Source organism: Pecten maximus, chromosome 1 (genome assembly GCF_902652985.1).
Source record: "Pecten maximus chromosome 1, xPecMax1.1, whole genome shotgun sequence".
Lineage (NCBI taxonomy): Eukaryota > Metazoa > Mollusca > Bivalvia > Pectinida > Pectinidae > Pecten > Pecten maximus.
Window position 1 is genome coordinate 22,942,551 of NC_047015.1, and position 21,196 is coordinate 22,963,746.

Genomic DNA, 21,196 nt, shown 5'->3' on the forward strand with positions numbered 1-21,196 from the left:
CGCCCAGATACATTCAGTAGATACAGGCTCAAACTCAAGCTTTATTATAACACCGTACTTCCGCTCAGATACATTCAGTAGATACAGGCTCAAACTCAAGCTTTATTACAACACCATACTTCCGCTCAGATACATTCAGTAGATACAGACTCAAACTCAAGCTTTATTATAACATCGTACTTCCGCTCAGATACATTCAGTAGATACAGGCTCAAACTCAAGCTTTATTACAACACCATACTTCCGCTCAGATACATTCAGTAGATACAGGCTCAAACTCGAGCTTTATTAAAACACCGTACTTCCGCTCACATACATTCGGTAGATACAGGCTCAAACTCAAGCTTTATTATAACACCGTACTTCCGCTCACATACATTCGGTAGATACAGGCTCAAACTCAAGCTTTATTATAACATCGTACTTCCGCTCAGATACATTCAGTAGATACAGGCTCAAACTCAAGCTTTATTAAAACACCGTACTTCCGCTCAGATACATTCAGTAGATACAGGCTCAAACTCAAGCTTTATTAAAACACCGTACTTCCGCTCAGATACATTCAGTAGATACAGGCTCAAACTCAAGCTTTATTACAACACCATACTTCCGCTCAGATACATTCAGTAGATACAGGCTCAAACTCAAGCTTTATTAAAACACCGTACTTCCGCTCAGATACATTCAGTAGATACAGGCTCAAACTCAAGCTTTATTACAGCACCGTACTTCCGCTCAGATACAGACTCAAACTCAAGCTTTATTATAACACCGTACTTCCGTCCAGCCTCGGTATCTAAATCAGCGACTGACAGGGTGTCAGTTGGCTCCATTCCCCCGTAGAAAGCATCGGAATGTTTTGTCTTGTGTATTGGAAAACTTTGTTCTTCGAACTTTGTTTATCTTTGCGGGACGTTCCGTTGCCTGAAAGACTGGTTCCCTCCCTAAGATCTCTACTCTCCGCCAGGGCAGCGCTCCGCTCCCACCAGTAGCGGATAACCATTAGGTTGTTTTTTTTGTTTTTGTTTTGTTTTTGTTTGTTTGTTTGTTTTTTTTGTTTTTGTTCTGTGTTTGCTTGTTTGGTTGTTTTTATTGGATACTTTCTATACCCGGTGATGTACGTTGTGCAAACTTAAGCCGCGGAAAACTACAATACACACGAAGCGATGGATTTCGGCGTCAATACTTAATAAACCATTTGGTCGATAAACAAACGAAGAGAATATTAAGTTATATCTACATGTCTCCCTTCTTCAGCTTAGTCAACTCTGACTGTGTTAAAAATAGCGTAAAGCAGTGAAAAAAGGCTCAGCGGATTAATAAGCGCGGGAATCGGTAACATAATCATGACGTGGTCGTCGTCGTTACTGGAACGTCAACTAGACGGCGCCATGACTGATCAACGCAATTTTCGCGTTTTCTTCTGTTACCCGATGATCTCTGTACAAAAATCTAATGTCAAGTGAGTGTTTCTTCAAAACTAAAGAAGATTGCGGAAATAAGTGAACTTACAACAAATGGCTGAAACGTACAGTTCCTAGAGAACATTTGACAACGTCACTACTAACTCTGTGTCAATACCCGCTGTGATTGACAACCATCATTAATGCGAGAGAGTAATTGTGGATTATGAAAATATTAATGAATTGAAAACGCAAAATGTATTCAACGAAAATGTTGAGTTGTTTCTTTTAATTTTGTTAACAATACTGGTAGATTTAAGTACAAATGAAGAGTCACCGGAAGTATATTATCTTAGCAACCACGACTGCTATAGATACCAACGTCACAACACGTCACAACTTTTATTTACTTCGTACGGTATTTCAACGATTCGTTTGATGTAAATGTATGCATTGAACGATATTTTTAATACGTTTACGATGATATTAACGCAATGGGATACAGACATATTCAATATGTAGCGCTAGCGTGCTATATAGAATATGTCTGTATCCAATAGCGTTTATACCACCGTAAACGCAATAAAAATACCGTTCAATCCCTATTTGCTTTTAAAAATGACTTCAGACAAACATTGTTCAATGTGCTTATACTATATGGTACTGCCACTATTGAAGCTTGTTACTTCAGCGGAAATAACCATCTCCATGATGACATAGCATCGGCTATAAAGATGAGTACACGATGGATTAGGAATTCCTACTCAAGAAGGTAACTAGCTACCGGTCCTCTGTAACAAGGGAGGTAACTGAATATGGTACCAGTCTATTTGCCTGTCATGTGCATCTTAACAAATGTCATCAGCACCGCCGATCTAGAAGCGCACTGGATTAATTTCTAATATCGACGTCACGGAATGTGAGGAAGCTCCTTGTTACTGTATTTGGATACGAACTTGTTATGTCAACCCGGAGCGCTGGTTTGGGTTGATATAAAGTTTGAGCAAAGTGAGACTGTTTAGAATTGACCAATCAGAAAGAGAGAAAACACAGTCATATACTAAGGTGTTTTAAGCTTTGGATCTTACTTTATGGCACGAAATAGAAACTGTCTAATAGGTATGAACAAAAAAGCGTCAAAGTGGAAAGGAGGCCTATCAAGCGATACATATTGAACGTCTATTGGAACTCTAAACAGATCAATATAAACAGACAGTGGTTAAGATAACACGAGTTCGGTGTAACGAACGCTGAACTCTTCTTTAATGCTTCCATCAATCTCATGTGTCAATCATTGTTTACAAGAAGCAGATCACAGACAAAGCGAGGCGTACAGTATCAATATAGTGTTCCAACGGCCGTCCCAAGTATTTACACACGAGAGTTATGTCCCCCTGTGAAGCTCACCTTTACATAGTGGGGACTTCGGCACATTTTATATATTATGATGATAACGCTGCAGATTGATATCAGGTATATTTAGATATTTTGATTACTGTAATTCTGTGATTATTATAATAAACGGAGAACGTTCTAGAACACACAAGTCAATAAATCTTCAGGTCGCTGAAATATTGACGATTTCGCTACCTCAGCAAAGCTTTATGAAATAAAATCACCAAATGATATATAGCTCTTATGACCTAAATACTGTTAAGTACTGAATTATATCGGTGCTACTAATATTGGTGTGTGATGATCCCTCCCTTTGCGACCATAAACATGTCAATGTCCTCGATCGATTTGTACGCTCCATTTTTCCTCTGTGACCTTGACAAAGTGACATCGATCTCACTTACTTTGTCATGTTAAACGGTTGTAACCTCGCCTCCACCAACCTTCCGATTCCCAAACATTTAAGTGATACTTGGAGCTAAATTGACGTATTAAGTCCTCAATCTGGTTAGGTGTCGACTCTCTGAGGTAGTTTTGCATTCGTAACACGCGTAATTTACATTCGAATAGGATTCTCTCTTGCATTTATGAAAGCAAATGACGTTTTAAACCGGAGTATAATTAAGTTTATTTTAGAGATATATATTTTCGTAAAATAAATTCATGACTAACTAAAGATTGCCCATGGCTTAATTGAAATACAAAAGTACCAGTATATTTGATAAAATACCGTCATATATTGCTTCGTGTTAAATTCCGGAAACATTGATTTTTGCAAACACCATTTCAGTAGCCTACGGGTTTTAACGTTTGTGTTTGCGAAGAGCAAATTGGAAAGGGGAAGAGAGAAAAAGTCAGGAATCAGTTTTTATCCATCCCCTCCCAACTCTGTGATTTTTTTATCAAGATTCCTACAATATCCACAAACAATCGCGGCTACACCAACAAAATTAAGACGACCACCAATCGACCTAGTATGGATCGTTAATATTGTCCATTGTAGGGTATATATACCAAGTCGATTCTGTACGATTTGCGATACCGTAGACTAGTTCATTCCTACGACGTTACTCGGCTTCACATGAAGGCTAGTTCGAGTTTAGCGTGCAAAGTTATGATAAGGACGTTCCATTGACTTTTGGCGTGAATAACCTTCCATATAATGTTTCACGTAGTGCGATTACAAAACAACTTAGTGAAGTGATGATACGTGCGGATATGATGTCCGGTTTCCCTGATTGGACCAAAGGATTTCGTGGAATCATAAATGTCTACACACATTCGCTTTCGCATAACCGGTCACCAAATTGAGATAATTATGATTTGACCATATGGCATGTCAAACATTACAACGTTCATAAACTTGTATTCAAAAAAAATCGATTCATACTAAACAAAAATTATAACTATTAAAAGATTGTCTTATGGGAATTCAAAAATGAGTTACTGGCGAGTTCGAAAACTGGCTCTTGCATAATAGGAGCCCGAGTTTCCTCTGGCCCTGACACCATGTCTGCAATCTCTACCAGAGTTATCGTTCCTGACTCGACGCCATATTGCTAACTACCGAGGTATGTAGGTCGGGGAAGGCCTAATTACCCTAATCATTGCGCGATGGAGCGAAAAGGAAAAAATACATTTATTTCTACATATCTTACTTTTAGATTTATAAATAATGAATTTTTGAATTAAATATAACAGGTTTTGGGAAATAATTAGCTTAGTTTTCTTGATTTAAACTATGTAAGAAGAAAAACACAATGAATGATATGTGGTCTTTTCGGTTCATTGCCTTCCGGTTCGAGTGGTTAGTTGTACGGTCACTTACAAAATGGCGGGTGAAATTTTGACTGAGCTATATAGCTAGCGTAAAGCGAGGGTCCATACTATCGGAATAAAACACCTCGATGAGAATAAATGGGTGTTCTGGGGTAAATAAATATCTCATTTATCCATATTTATAAGGTAGGTGTTATGTCACACCCGATTTTATTGTATTTAAGCTATGATCACAAAGATCGGCCGGTATCCGGGGATAGGGGATAATCGGGAGTACACCGCCGGTTTTTGCCATTTTTCCGACATCGGACAACACCGGTCAAAAGATGATATGTCACACATCGCCGTCTGGTAATCGTACGGCGTCTGTTTCCAAAGAGAATTTTTTTTGGGGGGGGGGGGGGGGTTGAGGCATTGAATACCAACCGAACATCTAATACTAATCGGGCGATTATCCTATGATGTCCCGGCGATAACCGGCCTATTCACCGGACATCGTACGAATATCGCCCGAGTATCATACGGACAACGAACGATGCTTGTACCAGGCCCGGCCGAATGTAGGGCGATTGTCGGGCGGTGTGATTACCGCTCGATTCCCGGCCGGATGTCGGACGATGCAAAATTCTTAGCAACACCAAACGGTGTCGGATAATTCCACGTTTTCATATAGTAGTGCGCCCTGGCCCTACACCAGATATGGTGTCGGGGCCAGAGGAAACTCGGGCTAGCATAATAGTTGTTTTTGGTTTTGATTGGTCAATGAAAATACACACTGGCTGGTTTATATTACTGTATTGCGGGATACGAATGCGGATGATTAGGCTCAGTGTAAGTCATACGTACTATTTAGGTACACTAATGTATTAACGGATAAGGTACATGTAATTAAACATTTTTTTAAATAGCGGGAGACCCAGCATATTGATAATGGAACGCACGTGTCTTACACGAGAGGAAGGGGCGTTTGGCCCCATTATTATGGCTACAGTAGAATACATTAACAATAAAGCGTCTGCACTGACGGTTTGTATATAATCTTTCAAGTAGTTTGTGCAAGCATTTGTTACAACGGTATTTATAAATACACTTATAAAATGCCCATACAGACAAGAAAAATTTCAAAAACACCAGAACAAATTCCAAGGCCCCTGTGCGCGTTGTCCAACTGCTTGTTTGGACACATTTATTGTCGTTGACAGATGGATTTTTATTTCTTGTAAATATGTGAATTTGAGGTATCATTTTATCATCTTGAACCGAAACACAGATTGTGTCATCGCAAATATTTCGTGTTTACAACCTCCATACTAAAACGCTCGCCCTCACTGGCTATATGTATGGTGTAGTAGATAATCGCTTTTCTCTGGATATTTCTTTTTGAACAGTATATACTTCTGACTTCTAGTTGATATTTGATGAACACGAATTTATATTTTTTGACATTTTCAGAAAACAAATATTCCTTAAATATGAATTGATATTTTTTAAACATTGATTGCAACGTTCGACATATACCGTAGTCTTTCAAGTTGTTGTTCGAACTCGATACAGTTACATTTAGCGCGATACTGACTGGGAACACCAACTAAGGAAGAGGTATTACAGATCTAAAATGTCTGAACCAATATCCACGCTATGGGTATGTTGGAGCTTCTGGATTTGTCAACGGCAGAGGGTGAGGGGGTAACTCCGTAAGGATTACTGAACACTGAACTCGACCACAAACACCTAGGTGTATGTATCGTATCGATCTTATAAGGCTGCAAAACAAACAAGTATTCCTACGACAGCTAAAGTATATTCTACATCGCGGGACTTTAAATATAAAATCTATAGAACATATATTTACTGCCAACTTTAGAGTATTGTTGTGAATTATGGGATAGGGTGTAGTTTTGCTGACGGTAGGAAATTGAATAAAAAAGTCAAAAGCTGCTAGGATAGGCACAGGACTCCTTTCATATCAAATAATACCATATCTATATTTCGAATCGGACTGGAAAAATCTGACCGTAGATCTAGACGTAAATCCAACTTATTCTTCAAAATTCATAGTGGACTAACCCCGTCATATCTGTTTGCTCTCTTTCGACCGTTAAACTCTGAAAACTCTAGATTCACACTAAGAGACTCAGAAAATTACATTTTAAATGTATCTAATAACCGTCTAAAACAACTAACACTTCCTTCTTTCCATCTACTATGACTTCGGAACCATAAGCTACCAATATTAGATAGATAAATGTACATTTAGCACATCTATATATACTCTCCGTAAAAATAACGTGTTTAATTATACGCATCTTTTCTCCTTGGTGATAGAAAAAAAAAACTAACATTCTACATTGTAGATTAAGGAATAATTCTAGTACTCTTAAACACGATCTGTTCAAGATCAGGTGGCATCACCCGTGAAGATGCATATGATTATTTTTACTGTAACTTAAATGCTCAACAACGAATAGAACTTTACAGGAAGTTGAATGTCAATCTACCACTCGGTCTAGAAACCGTGTTGTTCGGAGATTTTAGTTTATCGTATAATGAAAATGAAAGTATTTTTTATTAAAATATATATAATGTATTTGTTATTGTGTTGGAGAGGGCTTTATTTAAATTCGACAACGTGAGCCTAATTCTTTTGGCGGTCTGATGGCTCAGTGCTAACACAATCACCTTTCACCAAGGCGGCCAGGGTTCGATTCCCCGATCGGGCGTTTAAAGGTATGGGGGTCATCTGCCCGACTTTGTGAGTTTTCTTTAGGTACTCCAGTTGCCTACCACAGTTAGCTCTGTCCGTGCCAACAGAGGGATTAGTATGAGATGAAAGTATTTCTGAATCATTGTAAAATAAATATTGTTTTATATACATCACTATAATCTTCTCCATAATACCATATAGCAGTAGATTTAAACTGACACACTAGATGAACAAATCGTTAATTTCCTTGGTTGGTAAAAGATCTAGCTTTTTGAAATAATCTAGTGTGGATAAGGAAAGCTTTATAGTGACAAGTACTGCTCCCCGGGTTAATGACCATTCTTGTGTGTCCCGGGGGCTCGGGTTGTTGAGTCGATCTCAGAACAGGGACAAGAACAATCTTTTTGTCGTCCACCAGAGAACACGTACACCGATCGAACATCGATTTTCTGACAGTTATGACGTCATCGCGCACAGAATAAATGAAATGTGACAAGGAAGTTCTCTGGATGTGCCCCCGAAACACCGGTCCTATAACCTCGCTATGAATATTTAAAACGCTCCATTGCAAAGCTGTCTACTTTGCCGAGAATACAGACAACTCCCAAGCAAAGTAGGGATAGTTTTGACAGTAATTCAAGTCAAACATTCCTACATTAAATCGGTTTTAGTTTTCCTGATCCCACCGGGACCACGAATAAAGATATACATCTCAGAGCGGTAGGTTTTCCGCCAAGTTTGCGGATTTTAGGGCAATGTTTATACTGTGTACTGTCGGTGTGTTGTGACGGTAGTTAAGCCCGCCCCCAGCGTCCTCAGACATCAGGCGACATGGAACATCTAGGACGAAAATAATGCCAAACAACGTGCGGCGTCTGATAGCTCGAGAGGCACTAAACAAACGGCACTTATAGATGAAGGGTAACCTATCCTTAATGAAGGTGCAGCCGACAAGCTCTCTATATCTCTCGGAATGGACATCGGACCACTGTATTACGTCAACGCCCGTCACTAGGGAGCGATGCCAATGGAATAGGACAAGGTGTCCTGTAAGAGCTCGTTATTTACGTCTGACCATCGGATTTAGTTACCTAAGCTCCATCACAATAAACTGGTTATCATATCTATAGGAGTTTATCAATACAATCTTATCAATTTAATTATGAAATTACGTAAAAAAACACTTTACTTTTAAAATGTTCTCTCAAAGCAGTGTTCTCTTTCGATCCTAACTCTCTCCATGACCCATATTTTCGAGTTCCCTCAGTCAGTGACGGGTCAGTATGAAATGGGAATATATATATACTTTTCATTATATTTTATCTAACATTCCAGACAATGACATGCTTACTGTTGATTACGCCTCGTTAAAACAGAAAAGAAGAAGGTATGGAAGCATTATTTGGGTGACACAAGACCAGTGGTTTGAGCCTTATATAAGGCTTCTTTGTAATTAGGACTTTTCACCATCATGTGCGCATCAATTTTAATATTCTATCTTTTTATATATATAGTATAAAAAGTTTTGCCAGAGGTCTTTTCAAATTTGGTGATAATTTTGAAACAAAATGGTATCCATGACCTCATATACGTGGATTTGACTGTGTATACTAATGTTCGGTTTTGGTTACTTTCATGATCATAAGGGATAACAAAACTTCTCTATAATAACCAAGAGGCACTGAACGATTATATCTGGTCAGTATCATACTTTGATCAATTGATATCGACCATCTTAAAACAAATTGTGTCAATGGTTAACTTCCGGTTTCCGTCTGGGCAACATTTCAAAAGTAATATTTCGGGAAAAAATAGTATTCTTATGTTTGACAAGGTCATCGATCTATATGTATACGTCGATAACACGTGTCTTGAAGTGAATTATTGGAAATGCAATGACAAACATGGCGCATACTTGGTAGAAATATGATAAAAGTAGAATCTTAATATCAGGTGTTCAGGTGAATGGCTATCAAGTCTGTTCCTATGAACGACTTTGATGTACAGTGTCACAGGGGAAAAAATTGTCAAAATCATGAAAGGTTTTCTTGTCAAGAGGCCAAGGGGTTTTGATATTTGGCCAGTAGTATCCTTAGTTGGAGGCTGTTGAGTTGGTTGAAAATGATGACATTGACGCTTTTCATGGTCGCATTGGTCAAATCTGCATGTTTCATGATTTTGTAATTGTTTCAGATCTCCGATTTGTTTTTGTTTTTATACGAAATCGATTTTATTGAAAAGCTTTTCAGGACAGGTAACAAAGACCTGGCAAAATCCTTCAATTTCACCTAGTCTTTTTTTTTTTTTTTTTTTTCTTTAATTTTTCGATTTAACATATTTTATTGGGAAGCAATTTGATTGGACATCATGATTAATCCTATATCTAAAGGTATATTGACGATGTGTTATCTTTGGGTAACAAACAAATATTGACTATGTCGATCGGATATACCCTGTAGAACTTGGAATCAGGGACATTGGAGACACCTCAAGGTCAGCCGCGTACCTCGATATTTACGTACAACGTACCCAACAGGAACGGTTTACACCATCGCTGTATGATAAGGTAATCACTTCAATTTCCAATTGTTATTTTTTTCATTTCTAGATAACAACATCCCTGTATCCGTCATCAATTTACATGACCCAGTTAGTCCGATACATTAAGGCTTATTCCCATTATCACGATTTCCGTGGTTGCCGGTGTCGACTGCTTACGGAGAGATTAAAAAGCACAAGATTTCTAGAGATACAGGTTGATAAAGAACATTGACAAAGTTATATGATTGACATCATAAACTCATTATTCTATTTCCCTGTGTGATATGAAGTCAGATGTGTTTGATGGTTGTTAATATACCTAGTAGTTCCATTATCACCACCTTAACTTTCATTTGAGTTTGACTAGGATGGCCGATGAAGCAGAAGCCGGGAAACCCGGCCCTCTCAAATTTAGCGCTAATAATATCACGTGACTGTTTTGAAAACGAGGCGGGTATTTTGTTCTTTCAGATAGCCGCGGCTTGTATGAACAGGTCCCATATGCTATACATTTTGCTTTCTTAGCGAAATTCTAGGGATTTTTTTGCCCATTTGTCCATCTCTCGTATTCTAACTGACTCTGAAATCCCATTTAACAACAGCTGATTCACTTTGGAAGCCATGTTTGTTTGCAAAAAAATACATGTTGATCAACAACGATATATTTCCCTTTCACAATTATTAACTCACATATTGATGTACATATTTCAGCGAAATCAAATAGTCATTGTTCAGAAAGTGATACACTTGATGTATATATGGAAAAATGATAATAAAAAAAATAAAATGTTTACCGTGATGTCGCTTTAACATATAATACTGACAGCGAAATTATGCAGATACAGTAGTCATGGTATGTGATTTGCACAGTTAAATGTAGAATTGTATTTATAACCGACGAGATGGAGGTTGTGCTTGTCAGTAAAGATAGCGGACTTTGACACGCAAACAAAGCATTGTCTGTCCCCACTTCCATTACTAGGTATTCAATACATACAGAGAGTTTCAGGATTTCTGGTGTGGGTACTTAAATCTGAATTGTATGTATTGATGTGACCCCTTGAAATTAACCGTGGTGTGCTGAATATTAGTGAAAGCCGCTTTATGGAACCCCCCGAGACGCATTATTGTTTTAATTGTAAGTTTATGAGAATGCTCTTACTAAGATGACGTCAACAAAACATTACTATTTCCATGACGACTACATATGACGGTTACTATGGCCCGATAATAGAATTACATACACATCTTATGTCCTGTCCATTGGAACTGTGGAATATACATCATTCATGCATATGCATACGTTGTACAATGTACTGTCCGTCATATCTGTACACTTACATTGTACACGTGTAATGTCCGTCATAGCTGTACACTTACATTGTACACGTGCAAAGTCCGTCATATCTGTACACTTACATTGTACACGTGTAATGTCCGTCATAGCTGTACACTTACATTGTACACATATACTGTCCGTCATATTTGTACACTAACATTGAACACGTGTAATGTCCGTCATAGCTGTACACTTACATTGTACACATATACTGTCCGTCATAGCTGTACACTTACATTGTACACATATACTGTCCGTCATATTTGTACACTAACATTGTACACGTGTAATGTCCGTCATATCTGTACACTAACATTGTACATATGTACTGTCCGTCATAGCTGTACACTTACATTGTACACATATACTGTCCGTCATATCTGTACACTAACATTGTACACGTGTAATGTCCGTCATATCTGTACACTAACACTGTACACGTGTAATGTCCGTCATATCTGTACACCTACATTGTACACATATACTGTCCGTCATAGCTGTACACTTACATTGTGCACATATACTGTCCGTCATAGCTGTACACTTACATTGTACACGTGTAATGTCCGTCATAGCTGTACACTTACATTGTACACGTGCAATGTCCGTCATAGCTGTACACTTACATTGTACACATATACTGTCCGTCATAGCTGTACACTTACATTGTACACATATACTGTCCGTCATAGCTGTACACTTACATTGTACACATATACTGTCCGTTATAGCTGTACACTTACATTGTACACATATACTGTCCGTTATAGCTGTACACTTACATTGTACACATATACTCTCCGTCATAGCTGTACACTTACATTGTACACATATACTGTCCGTCATAGCTGTACACTTACATTGTACACGTGTAATGTCCGTCATAGCTGTACACTTACATTGTACACATATACTCTCCGTCATAGCTGTACACTTACATTGTACACATATACTGTCCGTCATAGCTGTACACTTACATTGTACACATATACTGTCCGTCATATCTGTACACTTACATTGAGGTTTATGTGACATTTCAATTATGTAACATGTATGTTTTGTGACAGTACATTTTATGTGACATTGTTAATTATTGTAATGAATTGATAGTTATGTAATTGTGTCTATAATCTATGTGACTGACTTACAATATGAATCCAATATTAAATTACTCTGTATGGACATGTTTTATGTGACTGACTTACAATATGAATCCAACATTAAATGACTCTGTATGGACATGTTTTATGTGACTGACTTACAATATGAATCCAACATTAAATGACTTTGTATGGACATGTTTTATGTGATTGACTTACAATATGAATCCAACATTAAATGACTTTGTATGGACATGTTTTATGTGACTGCCTTACAAAATGGATCCAACATTAAATGACTCTGTATGGACATGTTTTATGTGACTGACTTACAATATGGATCCAACATTAAATGACTCTGTATGGACATGCAGTCACATAAAATATGTCCATACAGTCACTTGATGTTGGATTCATATTGTAAGGCAGTCGCATGCCAAATGGAATTATGGAGCATGAAATATTCCATGCACAGTCTTCCTAGAAGATACTTGTATACTACACGGGACAGTGTTATATACATTTGTCGGTGTTAAATGAATGGATGGATGAAAGGGATGATTTCCATACCCCTGATTGGCAACCATAGTGGATCATAAACATCATCCACTTTCTGTTCACCAAAAAGGTGGTGTCAAATAACCAATTGAATGGCAACATGAACAATATCAATGGTGTATGCATCTCGAAAGTGTAATTTTATTTAATGTGGCGAGTGGTCACATTACACAAACGTTAGTAATGTTAGGGATATGTATTGAACACAATTAGGACCGGCAGTAGTCAACGTTGAGGGTGTAAAAACCTCAACTTTTAGATTATACTGATATGATTTATGAAAGTACACATTTCATTGGTATGCCAATTTTGGGTGAAAACAAATATGCATTTTAAACAATTTCAGGGTTGCCACAATAGAGAGAGACGGTTGGTTTAAATTATTTTCTTCTTTTGATACATTTTGTTTTTTATATATAGAAATAACTGTTTGTTGCTAATGACAACGAGGCTTCTTTTTGCGTCAAATCGTACCATTTAAGTGAAATATCACATTTTACTCAGCATGTTTGGAAAGGGAGATTTGTCAAGGCTAATAATGCTTTTCAGCATATACATGCGTTCAAGTAATATGCTAGCATGGCTGTGTGTCGATTGCGTAAAAAAACGTACGTCACAGTAGGTGACTGGTCTTCAAGTACAAAATGTCATGGAAAAAAGCCATTATAGATATACAACAATGTTAGGAAGAAGAGTAATTTCTTTATATCTGAAAAAGAAAATAAATTATGCTACCAGTTTCTCTGTAATGTGGCAACCCTGAAGTGATTTTAAAATGCACATTCTTCCACCAAAAAATGTCAGACCAGTACAATATGTATACATGTGCTCACTTAGTTATTTACTTGTGTTTTCATAAATCACATAAATAATTCAATATAATCTAAAAATTGAGGTGTTTACATTTTCAAATCAACATTTGACTACTGTGGATCTGATATTACCCAGTGTTCAATGCATACACCTTAATACATTGCAGAAGAGTCATATTTCCTCAATGTTATCGGAAATATTCTAAGGTACAGTATTAACTGCAAAAATATATCTTAGAAGAAAACAAACATGGCATAATACAATTTGTTACATTTAAAAATGAAAGTAGACTTTTTTCTCTCCATGACTCCAATATTATATACATCCACTATAATGAATGGAAGGTATTATATGCATGGAACAATATTCCTCAATTTTGTTTAATAAAAACAAATGTAATACTATAACGCATTGAATCATTGTCAGAACAAGATTAATATGGCATTATAACTCAAAATACTCAAAAAATGGAAATCCTGACACATGTACAAAAAAAAAATGTAAATGAAATCCATTTTTTATGCATGGAGCACAATATTCCTCAATGTTGTTTACAAAAATCAATAAACTATTCAAACTTAGAAAAGTGATCTCTCAGAATAAACCATCTTGCTGTTATCATCACACTTAAACATGGACAACTGAGAAGATTCCTGTCCTCCAATATCCTCAAACATTGACAATGACGAATGAAGTGCATTTTTATTCATAGAGCAATAACCAGCAAGACTTTTTTTTAGTTTTATTTTTTTTGTAAAAGCAAATTTGATAAAGTACCGGATTATGAAATGTTACATCTTAACGCCTTCTCAAATAATCTTAAGAAGTATTTCACTGCTGCAGAGAATTTTGGGAACAACTGAGGTTTATTCTAAAACCGTGAAAATAATAACAAGAAAATGTCTGAATGTCTCTTTTCCCATGCAAATTAGTATTTTGTTGGACATTTTTCCATCAACAGTAATGGTGAACTGGAACCTTGACACACAATAATGTTTGAAGTATACTCATACTTCACATATGTCAGAAGTTTGACCAAAATGTTTATACTGAATCGGGACAGGACACAACAAGATGGAACATATATGGGTAACACTATATACCCCCCCCCCCCCCCCCCCCCCCTACCACTTATCAGCGGCTAAACGTTGGAAGGAAAATGACTCTTAGACGTTGACAATGATATTAAAGTACATTTTGATGCATTGAGCAATATTCATATTCTTCAATGTTGTTTACAAACATTAGCTCATAAGGAATTCAGAAAAAGAAAACTCATATCTCAGAACAAAATATCTTGCTGTTATTATAACACATATGAACAGCTGGATGTCCCTAGAACATTTCTTTTCGCTAATGTTCTCCAAAAAATGGGCATTTTTATGCATATGGAACATTTTGTTTTTGCAACAGCAAATTGATAAGGTGTTAAATTAAACAGAACTCGGAACTGATTCCTAGTTATCTTAAACGGAACTAGGAAATGGTTTCTAGTTTCATTTATTTCAAACGGAACTGAGATCAAAGACCAAGTCCCGTAAAGTTTATACCTGACTGATAAGTGTCCTTACACTCATTGACATATCATTTCTTTTCAGATTCGGGTCTTATATTGAGATAAAGTACGTAGAATATTTTCTTTAAAGAATTTGGAAACTAATTCCTAGTTCCGTTTTTCTTAAACGGAACTCGGAACTGGGACCAAAACCAATAAAGCTAATACATAGTATTTCAGTTTTTCTTAAACGGAACTCGGAACTGGGACCAAAACCAATAAAGCGAATACATGGTTTTTCAGTTTTTCTTAAACGGAACTCGGAACTGGGACCAAAACCCGTAAAGCTAATCCATTGCAGTTCCATTTTTCTTAAACGGAACTCGGAACTGGTTCCTAGTTCCGTTTTTTCGTAAACGGAACTCGGAACTCGGAACCAACTTCAGGCTCTTGTATATTTCCGCATGGACACTGATGTAATCCGGTGGGGTGCCGCAAGGTGCAATCTGTTACACACAGATTTTAAAATATTCGTATGCTCTTGCATAATACTTAGTAGTTTGCTGGACAAAAAATAAAATACAAGAGTCAGTAAGATGTGTAATATATATCAATAAGCTCTTCGCTTTCAAATTTCATAAAAATCATGCCACTATTTTGAACTTTATTGACAGGTATATGATTTAAGATACATAAACTAAAACTCATCTTTTAACAAACTAGTATCAACAAGATGCTAAATGTATTGCTCCCGATATTCACACACACACACACACACACACACACACACACACACACACACATATATATATATATATACATATAGAAAAAAATGTCAGATGTGTTAAAAATATATACCAATACAAGTCCGTGTTGAACTTTTTATCATACCCATATCAGACAACCCATTTGTATTGGAAACAACTATTTGATTAACCGCTGTTTGAGAGATTATCAAAATTGTATTACTAACAATACAGCCACATTTTGCTACCTCGAACTCGGATAACTAAGACCCTGGTAAACCGACTATATCTAAAAAGAAAGACACAGGCATATTTAAAAAAAAAAATCACAAATCTAAATATAAGCATCACAATGTTACCAGATTTAGTATACAGTCGATAAGAACACAATTTGGACAACAGATAAATTATGACGCATGCATTCACCCAAATTGTTATCTTATACATCTGGTAACAGTTCAATGCTCATTTAAGGACGGCCTCCCGGTCTAAGCGATGGGATGTGTTCGTGTAAGCCTTCTTGCGATAGTCCGGATCTTTGGCCGATTTAAAGTGCTATCACACTGAAGTATACTACCAAAAGCCCCCAACACCCCATCCGGTCACATTAACTGACAACGGGCAAACCAGTCGTTCCACTCCAATACTACTGAACGTCAAGCAGGGAGTAGTAACTAAAATTGTTAGAGATTCTGGTATGTCTCGGTCTGGGAACAGAACCCATAAACGAAATACAATTTGTATATAGCTTTCCTCACAGGGACGAACACTCAACTAAAGCCCAAATGTGAGGTTGTGTAAAGGGAGACATTAGGAAGGAGAAAGTTGTTTAGAAAGAATGGAAAAGATACGATCCCAAGTTTACTCGCCTTCTACGATGATGTAATGGGGGCAGCAAGTAGTTCTCATGCCCTATCAGCAGGGCCACCATACCGGGCGAATGACAATATACACTAAAATGTGTGTTTATTTATTTAACATTTAACATGTATGTCTTGTGAATTAATCGCCTTGATCTTATATGATCCTTTTCTGTCCTTCTTTGATCATTAAAAGTTCACTGACATCGTAAAATTGACGACTCAAATAACCAAATATACCAAACTTCGGGACTCGCTTAACTCGAATAGCTTAAATGTTTTTTTTCATTATCCCGTAACTTCAACAAAGTTTGACTGTAATAAACAATGTCTTATATCATTCTAAAAGGTACTTTTACAAAATGTTCGATCTTGCCTGTTAATTCAAAGAAGGATTTCTAAGATATATGATTCAACAGCACCCAGTACCTGTTTAATAGCAAGATAGCTCCTTCCTTAGCATATTTGATGCCATGGTGAACGGATTTAAAACATACCATATTTTAGACAGAATTAAAACTTACTAGAATTTGGGAACAGGTAGGGATTCCCTTCTACGATCCCTGCTTTTCGCTTCATATCAGAACTGGCAAGAAAAGCCAACATTGCCTTGGCATCTGGCGGTATAATTACTGGAACAGGTTTTCCTCTCTGAAAAATGTATTGGTGCACATACATAAATATTCAAAGTCACTTATGTTACAGAGCTTTCATGAATACATTTTGTCATACACAAGGCCTTCATTCAAAAAAATATATAATCCTGTCTTGATGAATGCTTACTAAAACCTTAATATTGGTAAATAAATTTTGTACTTTTTTTAAATCTTAAATTACAACATTCTTTCTGTAATTAATTGTCACAACATTAATAAATCCTCAAAACAATATTGACCAAATGTGATTACAAAGCATAATGCAGACACCCCCCTATGAATACTTGTTTTAAAAATTTCCCTCCCTTTTCCTCTAACTTTCATCAGATCTTGCGACTCGAGTAGCTTTTTCTCAACCGTTGCGAGGTCCTGTGCCAGGGAGTCATCCATTTCATCAAGTCCCCGACTTCGTGAAGCATAGCTGTGAACTCTTTAACATGAAAAGATGTTTGCATTTTACTACACTTACATATGAAGTTTTCTCAATAGGACAAAAATTCTAGATAGATTTGTGAAATGATATCTAAATTCTCTGCAAATAATTGAAATGTTCTGTGTGTATATCATAACTGGTCTACATAAATTAACTCTTTGTAAGATATTACCATGACAAAAGTCAACCTCCCTCGGGAGTTACCCTTGACCACAAACTATTACGAATTGGAAACATGTTTTAAGCATTAACACACATAACTTTAAAGTATTCAAATGCTGATAAGTTAGACTGTAAAAATAAAAGATATAAAAATCAAGTAACCACATGTTAAAAGAAAAACTATCGGACAACTTAATTGATGACTTCAAGTTCTCCAGTTCTTCGCTTGTTATAAAGAAGCAATCGTGTTTGTGCTGTCGTACAAAGATGGACGACATTTTCTTGACTCATAGGAACTGTTTTCAATTCCTGAATAAGATATCTTGTTATCTTATCAATATCTTCAGGAGATAGAGGTTCCTTGACTTCTTCGTACTTTCTTCTGTTCAAAACAGAACTAGCTACTGTGGTAACTTTCTCTTTCCATTCCACCTCCATCAAGCCCATGAATGCCTTGCAGTCTTGAGCGTCAGGGTGATTTACATTTCCAGTTCTTTTTGCGATCATTGCCTATTTACCATTGATCAGCTTCAGTATATCATACTTCAGTTTGCTACTGTTACTAGGTGCAACCAAATATTCCACATCATCAACATTTAGAAATGAACATTTTAGAGCTGCTTGGATGACACCATTGAAGTGTAGTGGTTTTAAAAAGTCCCACATTGTCTTTTATTTTACTTCCGGAGAAGGTTCAATCCAAGATTTCTCCATATCAATATCCTTGGATATGTTATTGTCTGGTGTTTCTTCTTCTTCATCTTCAGCTGTGTTGTCAGTTTCATCAATTACACTTAACATTTCACCAGTGCTCTGGTTTGCCTTTTGTTTCTGTAGAGACCGGAGTGTTGGAGAAATCTTGGACATAGTCTCATATGCGAACTTGCATAATCTTCCGTTTCTCTTTATTCGCCACATTTCGTGTCATCCAACTCTCACCTAAGACCATAATTAGTGGATCTTCTCTTGCAATTTTAATATAGCATCACTGTCTCATGATTAGCATAATACTATAATCACTTTTGATGTGTCCAGCCAACACTTGTGCTTGCATGACGAGATCTTTCTTTTTCATTTCACTAATGTCACGGTCAGATTTTGTGCATCTCTTATGGTGGCACTTAAGTGACTTCAACAGAACCAATTCCCTACATATCGGGCATGGTCCATGTTTGAAATCTGCAAAAATCTCATCTTTTGATGACCTTCTAGCCAAGATAATTTATCCTTGTTCCTTTTCCATGACCTCTCTATTATGCTTATCATCTATAAGCTTTCGTAGTGGAGTGAAATCTGATGTGTCTTCCTTTACTTCTGGTCGATTCCTGTGAGTCTTCAGATGCTAGTTTATGTGAAGAACAACACTACTACTAAATAGACATGCATGGGTATTGTCATATATTCTCCTACCCGATTTCTTTAATCTATATTTCTTTATGAATATTCCGGTCAAGCTTTTATCTCAGATAATGAATTCTTCCCTTGTGTTGTGACATTTTTTCTGATCTGCTTCATCATCATCGCTTTGCTGATCCAAACATTCTCTTTGCCTTTTTACTGTTATTATTTCAGCTCCTTTAAATAGCTTCCCGTGGTTTTCATCTCTCCTGTTTGCAGAGTTTGGCATCGTCGCAGAGTTATCACTATCTTCATTCTTTTCACTGCAGATGGACTCTGACTCCGACATTATCACCATCTTCTTTCTTCTCCGAGATGGTCCCTTTAATTTTACAGGGGAATTTTCCTTGTATTCACATCCATTCTCCCTTTTTTGGCCAATAAACAATTGGTGTCACCACTAAAATTTGCCACATCATTGTCACCAGATGATATATTAATACAGTCTACATTCTTAAAAACATGAGCAGACTGTTTGTTCAATGCAGGCAAGAATGGTAAGATTGCAGACAAGTCTGAATCAGAGTGAAGTCTCAATTCCATCCTTGTCACTTTGATTTACTGTACATGTATACTCTAGTGTGTCTTGCTTTAGGTTTGAAGATTCTGGCTCATCCTGGTCAATCAGGTCCCCTGTCTTCTGTGTAAAACTCAACCGTCTGACCCGAAGCAGTCATACAAAATTTATTTTAATGTAAGCTTTCATTCACCTGCTTTGGTTGTACAACGTCGTATAAGAGTCTTTATATTCTAACTACACATAATAAAGGAATACCATATTGATCCAATAAGCACCCATTCAATTTGTAGGTGGCTTTTTTGGGTAATCAATATAACAGTGTTTTTACAACCATGGTCAATACAATACAATGTGAAAAAATAATTACTTGTAGCATTTCTGATTATTTGTGTGCGTCATTATGGCTGATGGCTTTAAATAGTGGTTCCCAATAAGCGCCCCCCCCCCCCCCCCCCCCCCCCCCCCCTTTTTTTTTTGTGCGCCCTGGCCGCTTGGGTCAAATATGCGATATACAAAAATGAATCACATTCAAAAGCCACTAAATACCACTTTTCTCTTTTAGCAAATAAGAATTTCCTTTAGCTACTTCAAGTCAAAATTCAAGTGTCAATATTAATATAAATTCTGCAGTGATCACCATTGCCTGTTTTAGCGTGGCAGTCCGCCACACGCTTACACTGCCAAATTGTATAGTTTCAGTTGGGACATCAGAAAAAAATGTACCACCGACGTCAGAAAAACCAACGACCCGACAAAATTATTTTTTCACAAGAATAATATTCAGCTGGGATAATATCAATACATAAGCCAGTATTTTAGAAGCATAGATACTTTTTGAAAATTCCACGGCATTGTCACCATGAAGAGAGGAGCAGATCAGCCGGTCATCAATCTCCTTTTTTGGAACACGCCCCTACAAGCGCCACTCCCTTTTCTAAGTATCACTCTGGACCGCAATATCGCGATATTTATCCCTTTTCCCGAATAAAAAAATGCTTTATTTCTCCAAACGGTATTAAAAATTCAGCTGTCAGCTTAGCAAAAACACAACCTTTAACACAACCATAAACATGAACTTTTATTGCAAGTCTAAAGATTACTTTGTTTTCTTTTGATCTGCAAAATATTTCAAAATATTTTCAGAACTTTTATGTAAAGCGTTGAATCTGAAAATGGTGAAAGAAATGAATATTTTGCCATGAAAATAAAGAGGTAGGGTTAACTTTAATTGCTTTTTTGAGTTAAATGAACATGTTCGAGAAAGTTAACTTCCATGATTTAAAAGAAAATTCTA

The 21,196-nt window shown here is 36.8% G+C and overlaps 1 protein-coding gene across 1 annotated transcript; it reads right to left on the minus strand.

Annotated features, from left to right (window-relative positions):
• Positions 1–7,212: 7,212 nt before the first annotated feature.
• On the minus strand, positions 7,213–19,671 carry LOC117334609. Its single transcript, XM_033894349.1, is given in 7 exon segments — positions 7,213–7,415; positions 17,258–17,386; positions 17,698–17,817; positions 18,503–18,604; positions 18,868–18,876; positions 18,879–18,957; positions 19,543–19,671. Coding segments are annotated over 7 exon segments (771 nt in total).
• Positions 19,672–21,196: the final 1,525 nt, after the last annotated feature.